Source organism: Palaemon carinicauda, chromosome 9, assembly GCF_036898095.1.
Source record: "Palaemon carinicauda isolate YSFRI2023 chromosome 9, ASM3689809v2, whole genome shotgun sequence".
In the NCBI taxonomy this organism is placed as follows: domain Eukaryota; kingdom Metazoa; phylum Arthropoda; class Malacostraca; order Decapoda; family Palaemonidae; genus Palaemon; species Palaemon carinicauda.
The window spans coordinates 135,337,424-135,350,618 of NC_090733.1; the positions used below are offsets into that span (position 1 = coordinate 135,337,424).

General features: G+C 36.3%; 1 protein-coding gene across 2 annotated transcripts in view; it reads left to right on the forward strand.

Annotated features, from left to right (window-relative positions):
• Positions 1-12,791, forward strand: part of LOC137647161 (ichor-like) — a 127,855-nt gene extending 115,064 nt beyond the window's left edge. For both annotated transcript variants that reach the window (XM_068380440.1, XM_068380439.1), the window contains exon 4: positions 9,305-12,791. In XM_068380440.1, the coding sequence (XP_068236541.1) occupies positions 9,458-10,816 (1,359 nt within the window). In that variant the 5' untranslated portion in view covers positions 9,305-9,457 and the 3' untranslated portion in view covers positions 10,817-12,791. The remainder of the gene's footprint in view (positions 1-9,304) is intronic.
• Positions 12,792-13,195: the final 404 nt, after the last annotated feature.

The following is a 13,195-nucleotide window of genomic DNA, read 5'->3' on the forward strand; positions in this document are numbered from 1 at the left end:
ATTTTTTGGAGTTTATATAAATAAGCATCACAAATTGATGAAGATTACAAAAATAAACATCGTTGAATGGACAATTGCAACGGAGGATACACTGACATGTAGAAGAAGAAGAAAAAGAAAGAAAGAAAGAAAGAAGGATTGCAAACACAAGCTATCTATGTATGCTAAAGTACACTGCTCTCAAATCTGTAATCTACTGATAAGAAATTTGCCTCTGTATGGCAAATAAACTTCTTGCTTGAGAGTACACCCGGGTACATTATTCTATCTTATTCTTTCCCTCTTGGTTTTAAAGTTCTTATAGTTTATATATGAGATTCATTTTCTTGTTACGGTTTTATTTAATTGTTAATTACTTCTCTTGTAGTGTATTTATTTCCTCCCCTCACTGGAGTATTTTCCCTGTTGAAGCATTAGGGCTTATAGCATCCTGCTTTTCCAACTAGGGTTGTAGCTTAGCAAGTAATAATAATAAATAGTTCCACAAGTTCTCCTTAATGGGCAGTCCTGCTCTATTTGATTTCGGTACAAACTCCCGTTGTGTTTTTGCCATAATCGATTTATTTTTCTTTGAAATTTTTTCTTTCTTAACGACATTGATTCATGACCTTACGACCTTGATCCAAATGAATGAACCGTCATGAAAAGCAATTCTATGATGTCAATGACCTTTTATTCATACTAAATACCAACTTTTATTTTCTAATGCAATCTACATTAGATTGGATCAATGATTTTTGTGCTGATCCCCAACTTGTCTTGTTCAATACATTCTACATTTGATTGGATCAATGATTTTTGTGCTAATCCCCAACTTGTATTTTCTAATACAATCTACATTTGATTGGATTTATGATTTTGTGCTAATCCCCAACTTGTATTTTTCAATACAATCTACATTTGATTGGATCAATGATTTTTGTGCTAATCCCCAACTTGTATTTTCTAATACAATCTACATTTGACTGGATCTATAATTTTGGTGCTAATCCCCAACTTGTATTTTTCAATACATTCTACATTCTTTTTCTAGTTTATACATCAAAGATCTAATTTAATGTTGTTACTGTTCTTAAAATATTCTATTTTTGATTGCTTATTACTTCTCTTGTTGTCGTTTTTATTTCCTTGTTTCCTTTCCTCACTGGGCCATTTTTCCAAGTTGGAGCCCTTGGGCTTATAGCATCTCGCTTTTCCAATAAGGGTTGTAGCTTAGCTTGTAATAATAATAATAATAATAATAATAATAATAATAATAATAATAATAATAATAATTTTGGAGCCAGATTGGCCGTTTTAAATTCATGAGTCCAAATGGGGAAAACCTTGTAGTTACCCTACTCCAATAAGTGACAGCAAAATGGGAATGGGAACGGGAATGGGAATGGAAACGAGAATGGGAATGGAAACGAGAACAGGAATGGGAATGGAAACGGGGAACGGAAATGGGGGATGGAAACGAGAACGGGAATGGGAATGGGAATGGAAACGGGGAATGGGAATAGGAATGGGAGTGGGAATAGAAACAAGAATGGAAATGGAAACTATATTGGAAATGGGAATGGAAACGAGAACAGGAATGGCAATGGCAACGGTAGCAGGAGTTGGAATGAAAACGGGAACGGAAATGGGAATGGAAACGGGAATGGGAATGGGAATGGAGGTAGAATAGAACGATATAAAGCAGGTGCAGTTATTAAATACTTCAACTAAACCAACAGAAATGGGAGAAACAGAAATATTGAAAAAAGAAGCCTCAACACACAATAAAAGCGCTAAATACAACATAGATATGCATGGCTATGTTAGAGGGTTGGACAAGCTACTAGTGAGCTTTCGGTGAGGTATTCAAACAGATTCATTCTAAGGATACAGTTGGGACGTCTGGTCCAGCAGCTCCTGGAAAGCGTTGATCAGACCCGCGTTCCGCTTCAGTTACTCTAGGCAAATCCAGTTTCCACACTTGCTCCCAATATTCATTCTGAGGCCCCAAGTTCCAAGAGACATCTGATCTATCCACAAGGTGAAGACCAGAGTTCGACAAACTCGCCCTAAGCTGAGAGAGAGAACATCTATCACAAGGCCACCTCGGTCAGATTTATTTTATAACAATAGGCATTACGGGTGGGTGTGTGGTGTGTGAGAGAGGAGAGAGAGAGAGGAGGAGAGAGAGAGAGGCTCGACTAATTCATATTCAACTCTCTCATATTAGAGAAAGATAATGAACACAATTGATACCAGTGAGAGAGAGAGAGAGAGACTCGACTAATTCATATTTAACTCTCCCATATTAGATAAAGATAATGAACGAAATTGATACTAGAGAGAGAGAGAGAGAGAGAGAGAGAGAGAGAGAGAGAGACTTAACTAATTTATATCTAACTCTCCCATATTAGAGAAAGATAATGATCACAATTGATACTAGTGAGAGAGAGAGAGAGAGAGAGAGAGAGGAGAGAGACTTAACTAATTCATATCTAACTCTCCCATATTAGAGAAAGATAATGAACATAATTGATACTAGGGAGAGAGAGAGAGAGAGAGAGAGAGAGAGAGAGACTTAACTAATTTATATCTAACTCTCCCATATTAGAGAAAGATAGTGAACACAATTGATCCCAGAGAGAGAGAGAGAGAGAGAGGTGCAGTGATAATGTAGAGTAAATTGCATTACCCGATCAAATAAATTTGCAATAATGAAAATAGTTATTAAGATTATTTCTACTTCGTCAATTGTTGTTCGATGTTTTAATATTCGCTTCTGAAAACGAAAAGATATATTTATACATTAACAAAAAAAAAATACAATTGCATAAAAGCTGAATTTTAACCCACTAACTAACTAAATCAGACCCCTAATACAAGATTTTATGGAAGGAAAAATTCCTGTACTATAGTAAAGTCCTGCAAGAGAAAAGACCTTAATAAAAATGCTCTATACTACACAGTATTCTAGAAATTTTATTCCATCTGTGACTAAGTTGTGGAATGATCTTCCTAATCGGGTAGTTGAATCAGAACTTCAAAAGTTCAAAATTGCAGCAAATGTTTTTATGTAGAACAGGCTGACATAAGACTTTTTATAGTTTATATATGAATTATCTGTTTAAAGTTATCAATATTTTCAAAATATTTTATTTCAATTGTTCAATACTCATCTCGTTTATTTATTTCCTTTCCTCGCTGGGCTATTTTTCCATGTTGGCGCCCTTGGGCTTATAGCATCCTGCTTTTCCAACTAGGGTTGTAGCTTCACTAGTAATAATAATAATAATAATAATAATAATAATAATAATAATAATAATAATAATAATGTATTCTATTTTAATTGTTCATTACTTCTCTTTTAATTTATTCATTATTTCCTTGTTTCCTTTCCTCACTGGGCTATTTTCCATGTTGAAGCCCTAAGGCTTGTAGCATCCTGCTTTTCCAACTAGGGTTGTAGCTTAGCTAATAATAATAATAATAATAATAATAATAATAATAATAATAATAATAATAATAATAAGATGTCAGCTAATTAAACTGCATACTTCCCCTTAAGAGACCAAGAGACCACACAGTGGCCTTCACCTAGTTTCCCGTCGGGTGATTTGACCTAAACAGAGCGTCTCTCGCGTTGCTCGACCCATTTACCTCGATACCCCGAATGCAAAAATTGTAACGTCTCCTCCACCGTGAATAATGATATCAGTTACAACGATCTGTGTCTTACTTCCTAGTCTATTCGTCGCTCGTTATCTGGAGAGCATCAGCCTCTATATAGTTATGATGACTTATCTTCCGAGATTTTTTTTTTATTTACGTTTGGGTTGGTTGATGAAAGAGGGCAGTAAGACTTCTTATCTTCAATGGCCGGATGTTTTCGCCTTGGTAACCAACGAGGTAGCGGCTGTGGCACCCTAGCAGTACCAGCTGAACTCGGTTGAGTCCCTTGTTAGGCTGGAGGAACGTAGAGAGTAGAGGTCCCCTTTTTTGTTTTGTTTCATTTGTTGATGTCGGCTAACCCCCAAAATTGGGGGAAGTGCCTTGGTATATGTATGTATGTATTACTAGCCAAGCTACAACCCTAGTTGGAAAAGCAAGATGCTATAAGCCCAAGAACTCCAACAAAGAAAAATAGCCCAGCGAGGAAAGGAAAAAAAGAAATAAACAAATGATGAGAATAAATTACCAATATATCATTCTAAAAACAGTAACAACGTCAATACAGATATGTCCTATATAAACTATTAACAACGTCAAAAACAGATATGTCATATATAAACAATAACAAGATTCATGTCAGCCTGGTCAACATAAAAACATTTGCTCCAACTTTGAACTTTTGAAGTTCTACTGATTCAACTACCCAATTAGGAAGATCATTCAGTATATGAAGCTGCAGTTGTGGTGGATAAAGGGGGGGGGGGGCTGTGGCACCCTAGCAGTGACAGCTAAACTCGGGTGAACCCCTTCGTCAGGCTGGGAGGAGCTATGAGAAGGAAAGTCCCCCTTTGAAACTAACTATAGTCAATTTTTTTTAGAGAGGCAGATTCGCACCGACTCGGCAGCGGTGCCCTTTTAGCTCGGAAACGTTTCCTGATCGCTGATTGGTTAGAATTATCTTGTCCAACCAATCAGCGATCAGGAAACTTTTCCGAGCTAAAAGAGCACCGCTGCGAGTCGGTACAAATCTGCCTCGCTAAAAAAATTGACTATGGTAAATACAGCTCTGCTAAGCATCACAACCACAAAACGAAATACCTAGATATAGTTTAATCTAGATATCCCTATTCTGTCGTAAAGGATTTCCCAGTTGTACCAAATTTATATAAAATCACAATAAAGGGAATAACTTTCCCATAACACTAGGGAGAGAAAAAGATAATTAGTGACGCCAGTTGTAATTTGCGTTAGAGGGTTAACCTCGACTCTATATGTAATGTGAGATTTCCTCTCTCAAACCTTAATGTTTTGTTTCACACAAGTGATGACGTTGCCTCGTGGTCTAGAGATTAGCAATGACAACCTTGTTTTTTAGGGGTAGGAACAAAGGAATGACTAAACATGGGAATTAATTCATATTGGATTTAGCTAGGAATTACTTTGGGTAGGAAGAAAGGAATGACTAAACATGGGAATTAATTCATATTGGATTTAGCTAGGAATTACTTTGGGTAGGAAGAAAGGAATGAAACACATGGGAATTAATTCATATTGGATTTAGCTAGGAATTACTTTGGGTAGGAAGAAAGGAATGACTAAACATGGGAATTAATTCATGTTGGATTTAGCTAGGAATTACTTTGGGTAGGAACAAAGAAATCACTCCAAGTTGGATTTAGCTAGGAATTACTTTGGGTAGGAACAAAGGAATTATTCCAAATTGGATTTAGCTAGGAATTACTTTGGATAGGAACAAAGGAATTATTCCAAATTGGATTTAGCTAGGAATTACTTTGGGTAGGAACAAAGGAATTATTCCAAATTGGATTTAGCTAGGAATTACTTTGGGTAGGAACAAAGGAATTATTCCAAATTGGATTTAGCTAGGAATTACTCTAAGTAGGAACAAAGTAATTACTCCAAGTTGGATTTAGCTAGGAATTACTCTAAGTAGGAACAAAGTAATTACTCCAAGTTGGATTTAGCTAGGAATTACTCTAAGTAGGAACAAAGTAATTACTCCAAGTTGGATTTAGCTAGGAATTACTCTAAGTAGGAACAAAGTAATTACTAAATATGAGAATTACTCCAAATTGGATTTAGCTAGGCATTACTCTAGGTAGGAACAAAAGAATTAAGGAATTACTCCAAGTTGGATTTAGCTAAGAATTACTCTAGATAGGAACAAAGGAATCACTCCAAGTTGGATTTAGCTAAGAATTACTCTGGGTATGAACAAAGGAATTACTAAACATGGGATTACTATTACTCCTTATTGGATTTAGGAGCTAGGATTTACTCCTGGTGTTCCTCAGGGAATATAAATGGTTCATACGTCCATAAATAAAAACTAACATTTCCTCTTCACCTTAAATTATGAAGATGAATAGAAGGTAGCACGTGCTGACAAAATAGATATCTACCTCTGATGATTATTATTAAACGTAGAATAGCTTAACACCTTGTTCTGGGCGGTAATAAAATCACATTCAACTTTTGATTATTTGCTAAGAGTTAATGTATTCTTGGCCTACAAAAAAAAAAGAAAAAAAAAATTATACTAAAAAACTCCCATTTGTACTTTGTTTATAATTATGAACTATAAATTTGGTTTTATTTAAGAATAAGATTAAATCGAAATATACTTCTCCCTTCTTTTGATATATATATATATATATATATATATATATATATATATATATATATATATATATATATATATATATATAATTTCATTTCTTAAGTAAAAAAACTAAATATCTTAAAAGAGAAAAGAAGCTGATGATTTACAATTCCTTTATGAAAACGACTGAGTGCTAGTATTTGCTAGGCAGGAGTTCATGAAGATTATTCTAAAGTATATGAATGGATAGATTTCTGTCTTTTGGATTTGAGTAGACTTTAAATGCTTATACAAGCCTGTGGATGTAGGAATGATCTTGAGTGTAATTAAAATCATACTTTCTTCATAAAAAAAAGGTCTATTTGTGAAGTCTGCCAAATAGCCTTAGTTTTATTAGGAAATGGGGTATATGTGTTTTGTCTAATATTTCCCACTATGATAGGCAATCAGGTATATTTTGTCTAATATTTCCTACTATGATAGGCAATCAGGTATATTTAATTTGTCTAATATTTCCTACTATGACAGGCAATCATGTCTATTTTGTCTATTAATTCCCACTATGATAGGCAATCATGTATATTTTGTCTAATATTACCCACTATGATAGGCAATCATGTATATTTTGTCTTTTATTTCCCACTATAATAGACAATCAGGTATATTTTGTCTAATATTTCCCACTATGAGAGTGGCACAATTAAATCACTCTTACCATGAACTAAATTTGCTTCAAAATCTATTAAGGCATATTTTTTAACTCATCAAGTGTAGGCCTACCTATTTGATATTAATTTCGAACATATGAGATACTAAGTTATATAATCTATAACCAATTATAATGTAATTATTTTTTTCATTTAATCTATAACACATAATAGAAATATCGTTAATTATTTCCTTTTTCACAAACATGATACACAAAAAAAAATTTAACAATCATAATTCACACTTTTTGCACAACCTTAAACACTTCTGTTACATTTTATTATGTTTGAGAATGTGGATAAATTGAAAGTGAATGTGGAACATCAAATGTATATTATGCATGAGCACTGGACATTGTGGAAAAAATGTACATACAAACTTCACTTGCCTGTCTAGTATGAGATTTTGTTCTGTTACATTTTCTTCAAATTTTGGACAATGTGAATAAACTGAAAGTGAATGTGGAACATCAAATGTATATCATGCATGAGCACTGGACATTTTGGAAAATGTATATACATACTTTACTTACCTGTCTAGTATGAGATTCATACATCAAACTATTTCTTTTTTTTTTTTCTTTTTTTTTTGCTCAGACTGCAGTCTATTTTTTTATGTTTCATTGCATTTTCTTCATATTGACAATTGCATGATCTCTTTTCGTCTTCTTTTTAGTGGCTCTAAATTCAATAATTATTGCTTGATGCGGTAATAACTATGTAAATATTCTGGCTAATCAAAAGGGTGTGTGCTTTTGATATTTCCTTTAGTATTTCACAGAAAAGCATACTTTTCTCTTAAGCTGATAAATTCACAGTAATTCACCTTCCACAATCAAAATATTCTAAATCACACAGTCCTAAATAACCAGAACATTTGCAATGGCAATCAAATAATAATACGAGTACTAGATTTGAAATGCACAATGCAATATGCACTCACTGCATGCAATCTACATAACAATAGTGAATATTATCATTCACTGCTTGAGTTATCTATCTGTCCTAAATTCCTTTCCTTTCATTCATTATACACTGTTAAAAAATTGCCGTAAAAAACCGTAAAAATCCTGGAATAAATATTGCCAGGTATTAACCATTTTAAAAACGTATATATTCACGTTAAGGAGTGATTTTACGGTCACCAACCCGTAAAAGATAATAACAAAGTTAGGTAGATATTACGGTCGACTGTATTTTACTGAAATACGGCTGAGAACAGTTTATTTTTACGGAGAATTTCCGATTAAAATTACGGGTTTTTAACAGTGTATATTACAGTATGTGCACATTACCACTCTGTTCATTTTCAAGCAGCATTTGTTGATGTCCTATATATATATATATATATATATATATATATATATATATATATATATATATATATATATATATATATAATTTAATCATATGTATTCTTATAAAGCTTTTCATTGTGTTCTTATGTATTTATCTTGAAAATGTGTATACTCCTTTCATTTTCATAACCTACTGTGATAACTATATGTTAATTCTTCTCTCTTCTGTCAATGCTCAACTACTTCAGGATTTTAGCAGTGACGTGAAAAAGAATCAAGGCTATAATTTCTTTGGGCTTAAATGTGTTACAATCAGAAATAACTTCTTTGCTTTGAAAAAGAAGAGTAATGATACTATGAGTTTATTTTATTTGTAGAACAGACAACAAATTTACTATGTTCTTGAAGCCTCTTATATAAATATATGAACTTTAATATTTGAAAAGACAAGTTGTTTAAATCTACCATATACTTTTATAAACTTCTACTAAAGCACTAATAAACTGTGGCCTATAGCAATTACATTTCTAAATTCAACTTCCCTGACAGTGAAATCAGAAACTTCGATCATTTTTATTGAAGATTTTGACATTATCCCATTCTCAAATTATATACGCAACCAGGACTATCCTGAACCTCTTTTCTAGTTAATTTAAAATTCTTGTGCAATTGTCATACCACTATTTATGTGCCCCGAGTAGTATGAAGTAAATATATAGCCAATTCAAATACATTTTTAGTAACAACAGGGAGTAATAAATTCTTTTTTCGTTTGTCTTTTTTCAAACTGTTAAATTCCAAATCCTTGATTTTTCTGTCGCTATCCTTTTCATAACCTGAATAGTTATGAATGTGCTAAAGTTTCTATCTATAGAGTGATCTCCCTTCCTTGTCTTCTAGAATGGACGTACACATTTCGAGTGCCTTTCTTAATCTTACGTATGTGTGTGTGTGCAAACACCCACCTTCTGTTTTCTGTCCCTCTGTTGTCGTTAACGCTTTGTTTTTTCTTCCCTGCATTTCAGGTGTGTGGAGGGAGGTACCGCCAATCATCTTATGATGCTGTGTCGCAGTTGAAGACAAATTCTCTCCTCTCTTATCTTCCTCTCCCCCTTCACCCTTCATGAGCCACGGCTACGTTACTACTAGACCTCACGCCCCCACCACCCAGAGTCCAAATGAAATTCTACCCGCAGCCTGTGGACTCGCCCGATGGTGTGCAGGCGTGGGCTCACGAGGATCTCCTTGAGCCTCGGTACGGATCACACGCTACAGATCCAAAGTCCACGATGGATCCTCTGGACACCACCCTGGACTCCTTTCTGAGAGATTTGCCAGCACCCAATTCGACTTTCGCGGAGCTGAAGCCCTTAGAACCCCTGGATTACCTGACGGCGTCGCCCGACACATCAGCATCGTCCCGCCATGACAGCTCTTCGACGTCCTCCAATTCCCCGGGGAGCCATTACAAAGGCGCCATCACCAATAACAACACCTTCCTGGGGTACGCCGGCACACCCGAGCCGGTCAGCACAACGACGTCACCTCTCTCGGCCACGATAAAAGCCGAGCCGCCCAATCACGGGTACTCCATTACGCAGGAGATTGATGACATCGCTTCCATCATCGGCAGTGCAATTGCAGATAATAACATCAACACAAATATCAACAGCCTCATGTTATCAGAAACCCTCGAGTCAATCAACCCAACAGAATTCCAGGACATCGAAGAATTCTTTGCCAGTATGAGTGGAGGCGTCAAAGTGGAACCTGCAGATCCATTGATAAATTCGACCATGTCCCCAACGGGACTGTCGCCACATTCATTGCATTCTCAAGTGCAACAGCCATCGACCACAACCATCGCACACAGCACCATAGAGTACGCCAGCACCCCTACACAGTCGCCAATGTTGAGTTCACTCTTGGCAGCTGGTGCCGTCACAAATAACAACTACCTGCAAGGTCTCGTGTCAGACGCCCACTATAACAAACATGAACTATCCATGCCCATACTTCAAGCCCGCCTCACACAAGGACTGAAGGATGTGGGCAGTGGAGGAGGGCTACTAAAGGCAGATCCCATGTTTGCTAGGGCCAACTATTACTCTCACAAAGATGCCATGCCCCACACCACTGACCCTACCAACTTCGCAGTAACTACTACTGATGATCTACTCACTGGCAAATACGACTCTCGATCTTACCTGGATAAAACTCAGCTGGCTTCACCTGAGTCCACAGATCTGTCCTCGACTAAACTGGGTCTGGACTTCCCCGGGTTGAAACACAAGAACCGAAACCGCATGAACAAAAGTACAAAACTTCCCATCACGACTGAGGGGACCAAAGACAAACCCATTCACAGATGCACCGTGTGCAATCGTGGCTTCCTGAACAAATCCAACATCAAGGTCCACCTCCGTACTCACACCGGCGAGAAACCCTTCAAGTGTGAGACTTGTGGCAAAGCATTTCGACAGAAGGCTCACCTGCTCAAGCATTACCAAATCCATAAACGAGTGGCTCGGGATTGAAGCTAAACTTCACTTGGCAAGTTCTTCGGTAGGGATGAAAAGATCCAACAAAAAAATAGATTTTCGTTCCTTACTTCTTTTTGTCTAATTTATTTCGTATTTATTCAATAATAAATATTGTAGAGGTGAGATGCAAACTATAAGGCCCATCATATCATAAAATTCGTCCTCCATGAAATCATTCTTTATAACTAGCCCGCTAATTACCCCCCTTATTGTGACTACTTTAAAAACTCCATACTCTGTTATCATGACTATATTATTTAATGGACGTCCCATCTACTATACTTGTTTCTAAATAAAAAAAAATGTAATGAGAAATCTAAACATTAGACTTTCAAAACCATTAGAGGATGTTTTTCAATTGATTTGTCTACTACCTTCTTAAATCTCATGTAAGGGATGGTTTTTCTATAGAATTGTCCAGTACCTTCTTAAATTCCACACTTTCAAGTCCATGGGATAGAGGGGGATTATTTTTCTATAGATTTGTCTAGTACCTTCTTAAATCTCATATAGTGGACACTTTTTTTCTATAGATTTGTCTAGTACCTTCTTAAAAACCATATACAGGACGCCTCTTCTATAGTACCTTCTTAAATCCCATATAAGAGATACCTTTTTTCTATGGATTTGTCTACTTCCTTCTTAAATTCAATATATGGGACGCCTTTTCTATGGATTTGTCTAACACCCTCTTAAATCCATATAGGGGACACTATTTTTCAATGGATTTGTCTACTACCTTCTTAAATTCCATATAGGGGACGCCCTTTCTATAGATTTGTCTAACACCCTCTTAAATCCATATAGGGGACACTTTTTTTTCTATGGATTTGTCTAGTACCTTCTTAAATCCCATATAGGGGACACTTGTTCTATAAATTTGTCAAGTACCTTCTTAATCCCATATATGGGATGCCTTTTGTATAGATTTGTCTAGTACCTTCTTAAATCCCATATATGGGACACTTTTTCTACAAATTTGTCAAGAACCTTCTTAATCCCATATATGGGACGCCTTTTCTATAATTTGTCTAGTGCCTACTTAAATCCCATATGGGGTATGCCTTTTCTATAAATTTGTCTAGTGCCTTCTTAAATTCCATATGGGGTACGCCTTTTCTATAAATTTGTCTAGTACCTTCTTAAATTCCATATAGAGGATGCCTTTTCTATAGATTTCTCTAGTGCCTTCTTAAATTCCATATAGAGGATGCCTTTCCTATAGATTTCTCTAGTGCCTTCTTAAATACCATATAGGGGATGCCTTTTCTATAGATTTGTCTAGTACCTTCTTAAATCCCATATGGGGTATGCCTTCTCTATAAATTTGTCTAGTGCCTTCTTAAATTCCATACAGGGGACGCCTTTTCTATAAATTTGTCTAGTGCCTTCTTAAATTCCATATGGGGTACACCTTTTCTATAAATTTGTCTAGTGCCTTCTTAAATTCCATATAGAGGATGCCTTTTCTATAGATTTCTCTAGTGCCTTCTTAAATTCCATATAGGGGATGCCTTTTCTATAGATTTGTCTAGTACCTTCTTAAATTCCATATAGGGGATGCCTTTTCTATAGATTTGTCTAGTTCCTTCTTAAATTCCACCTTTTCTATAGATTTGTCTAGTACCTTCTTAATTCCCATATAAGGGACGCCTTTTCTATACATTTGTCTAGTACCTTCTTAAACCTCACATCTTGACAAGCGAAAGAATATACAGAGCAAGAGAAACAGCCAATCCAAGGCTTACCTCACCCTTGACATTGGCCGTGGTCTTCGACATGTGCTTTGGAAGTTAAAAGAAACATAGATTAAACCTTAAGTGAAAGCTGTGGGGCTGACAGCCAGGGATAGAAGATTCCATTCCTCCCTCCCTTCTCCCTTAAAGTCCCCCTTCTCTCTCTCTCTCTCTCTCTCTCTCTCTCTCTCTCTCTCTCTCTCTCTCTCTCTCTCTCTCTCTCTCTCTATTAATATTTCGAATCCAGAGTAGGTATTTTGAGAGGTTTTCTCAATTTTTTTCAAGTGATATGCATTGATAGTCGTCCAAATTGGATCCAAACAACGTCATAATTGTGTCAAGTGATTCTAGAAAGAATGAAGAAGACTCATGAAACTGGAGGAGTAGGGTGCTAACGGAGGAGTAGAAGAAAGGGGGGAGGGGGGTTAAGGGAGAGAAGGTGGGTGGGGCGGAGAGAGAGAGAGTCGCCGACCCACTTTTCATGTGGGTCACCGCTGCCCACCGCCCGGAAAAGGGCTGCTGCTCTCTCACACCCGGACCTGGAACCCAGCTTCTTCTCCCCCCTCCTTCTCCTCAAACTCCCTCCTTCCTCCTCCTCCTCCTTCTCCATCCCCCCCCCCTTAGTTTCTTCTTTTTC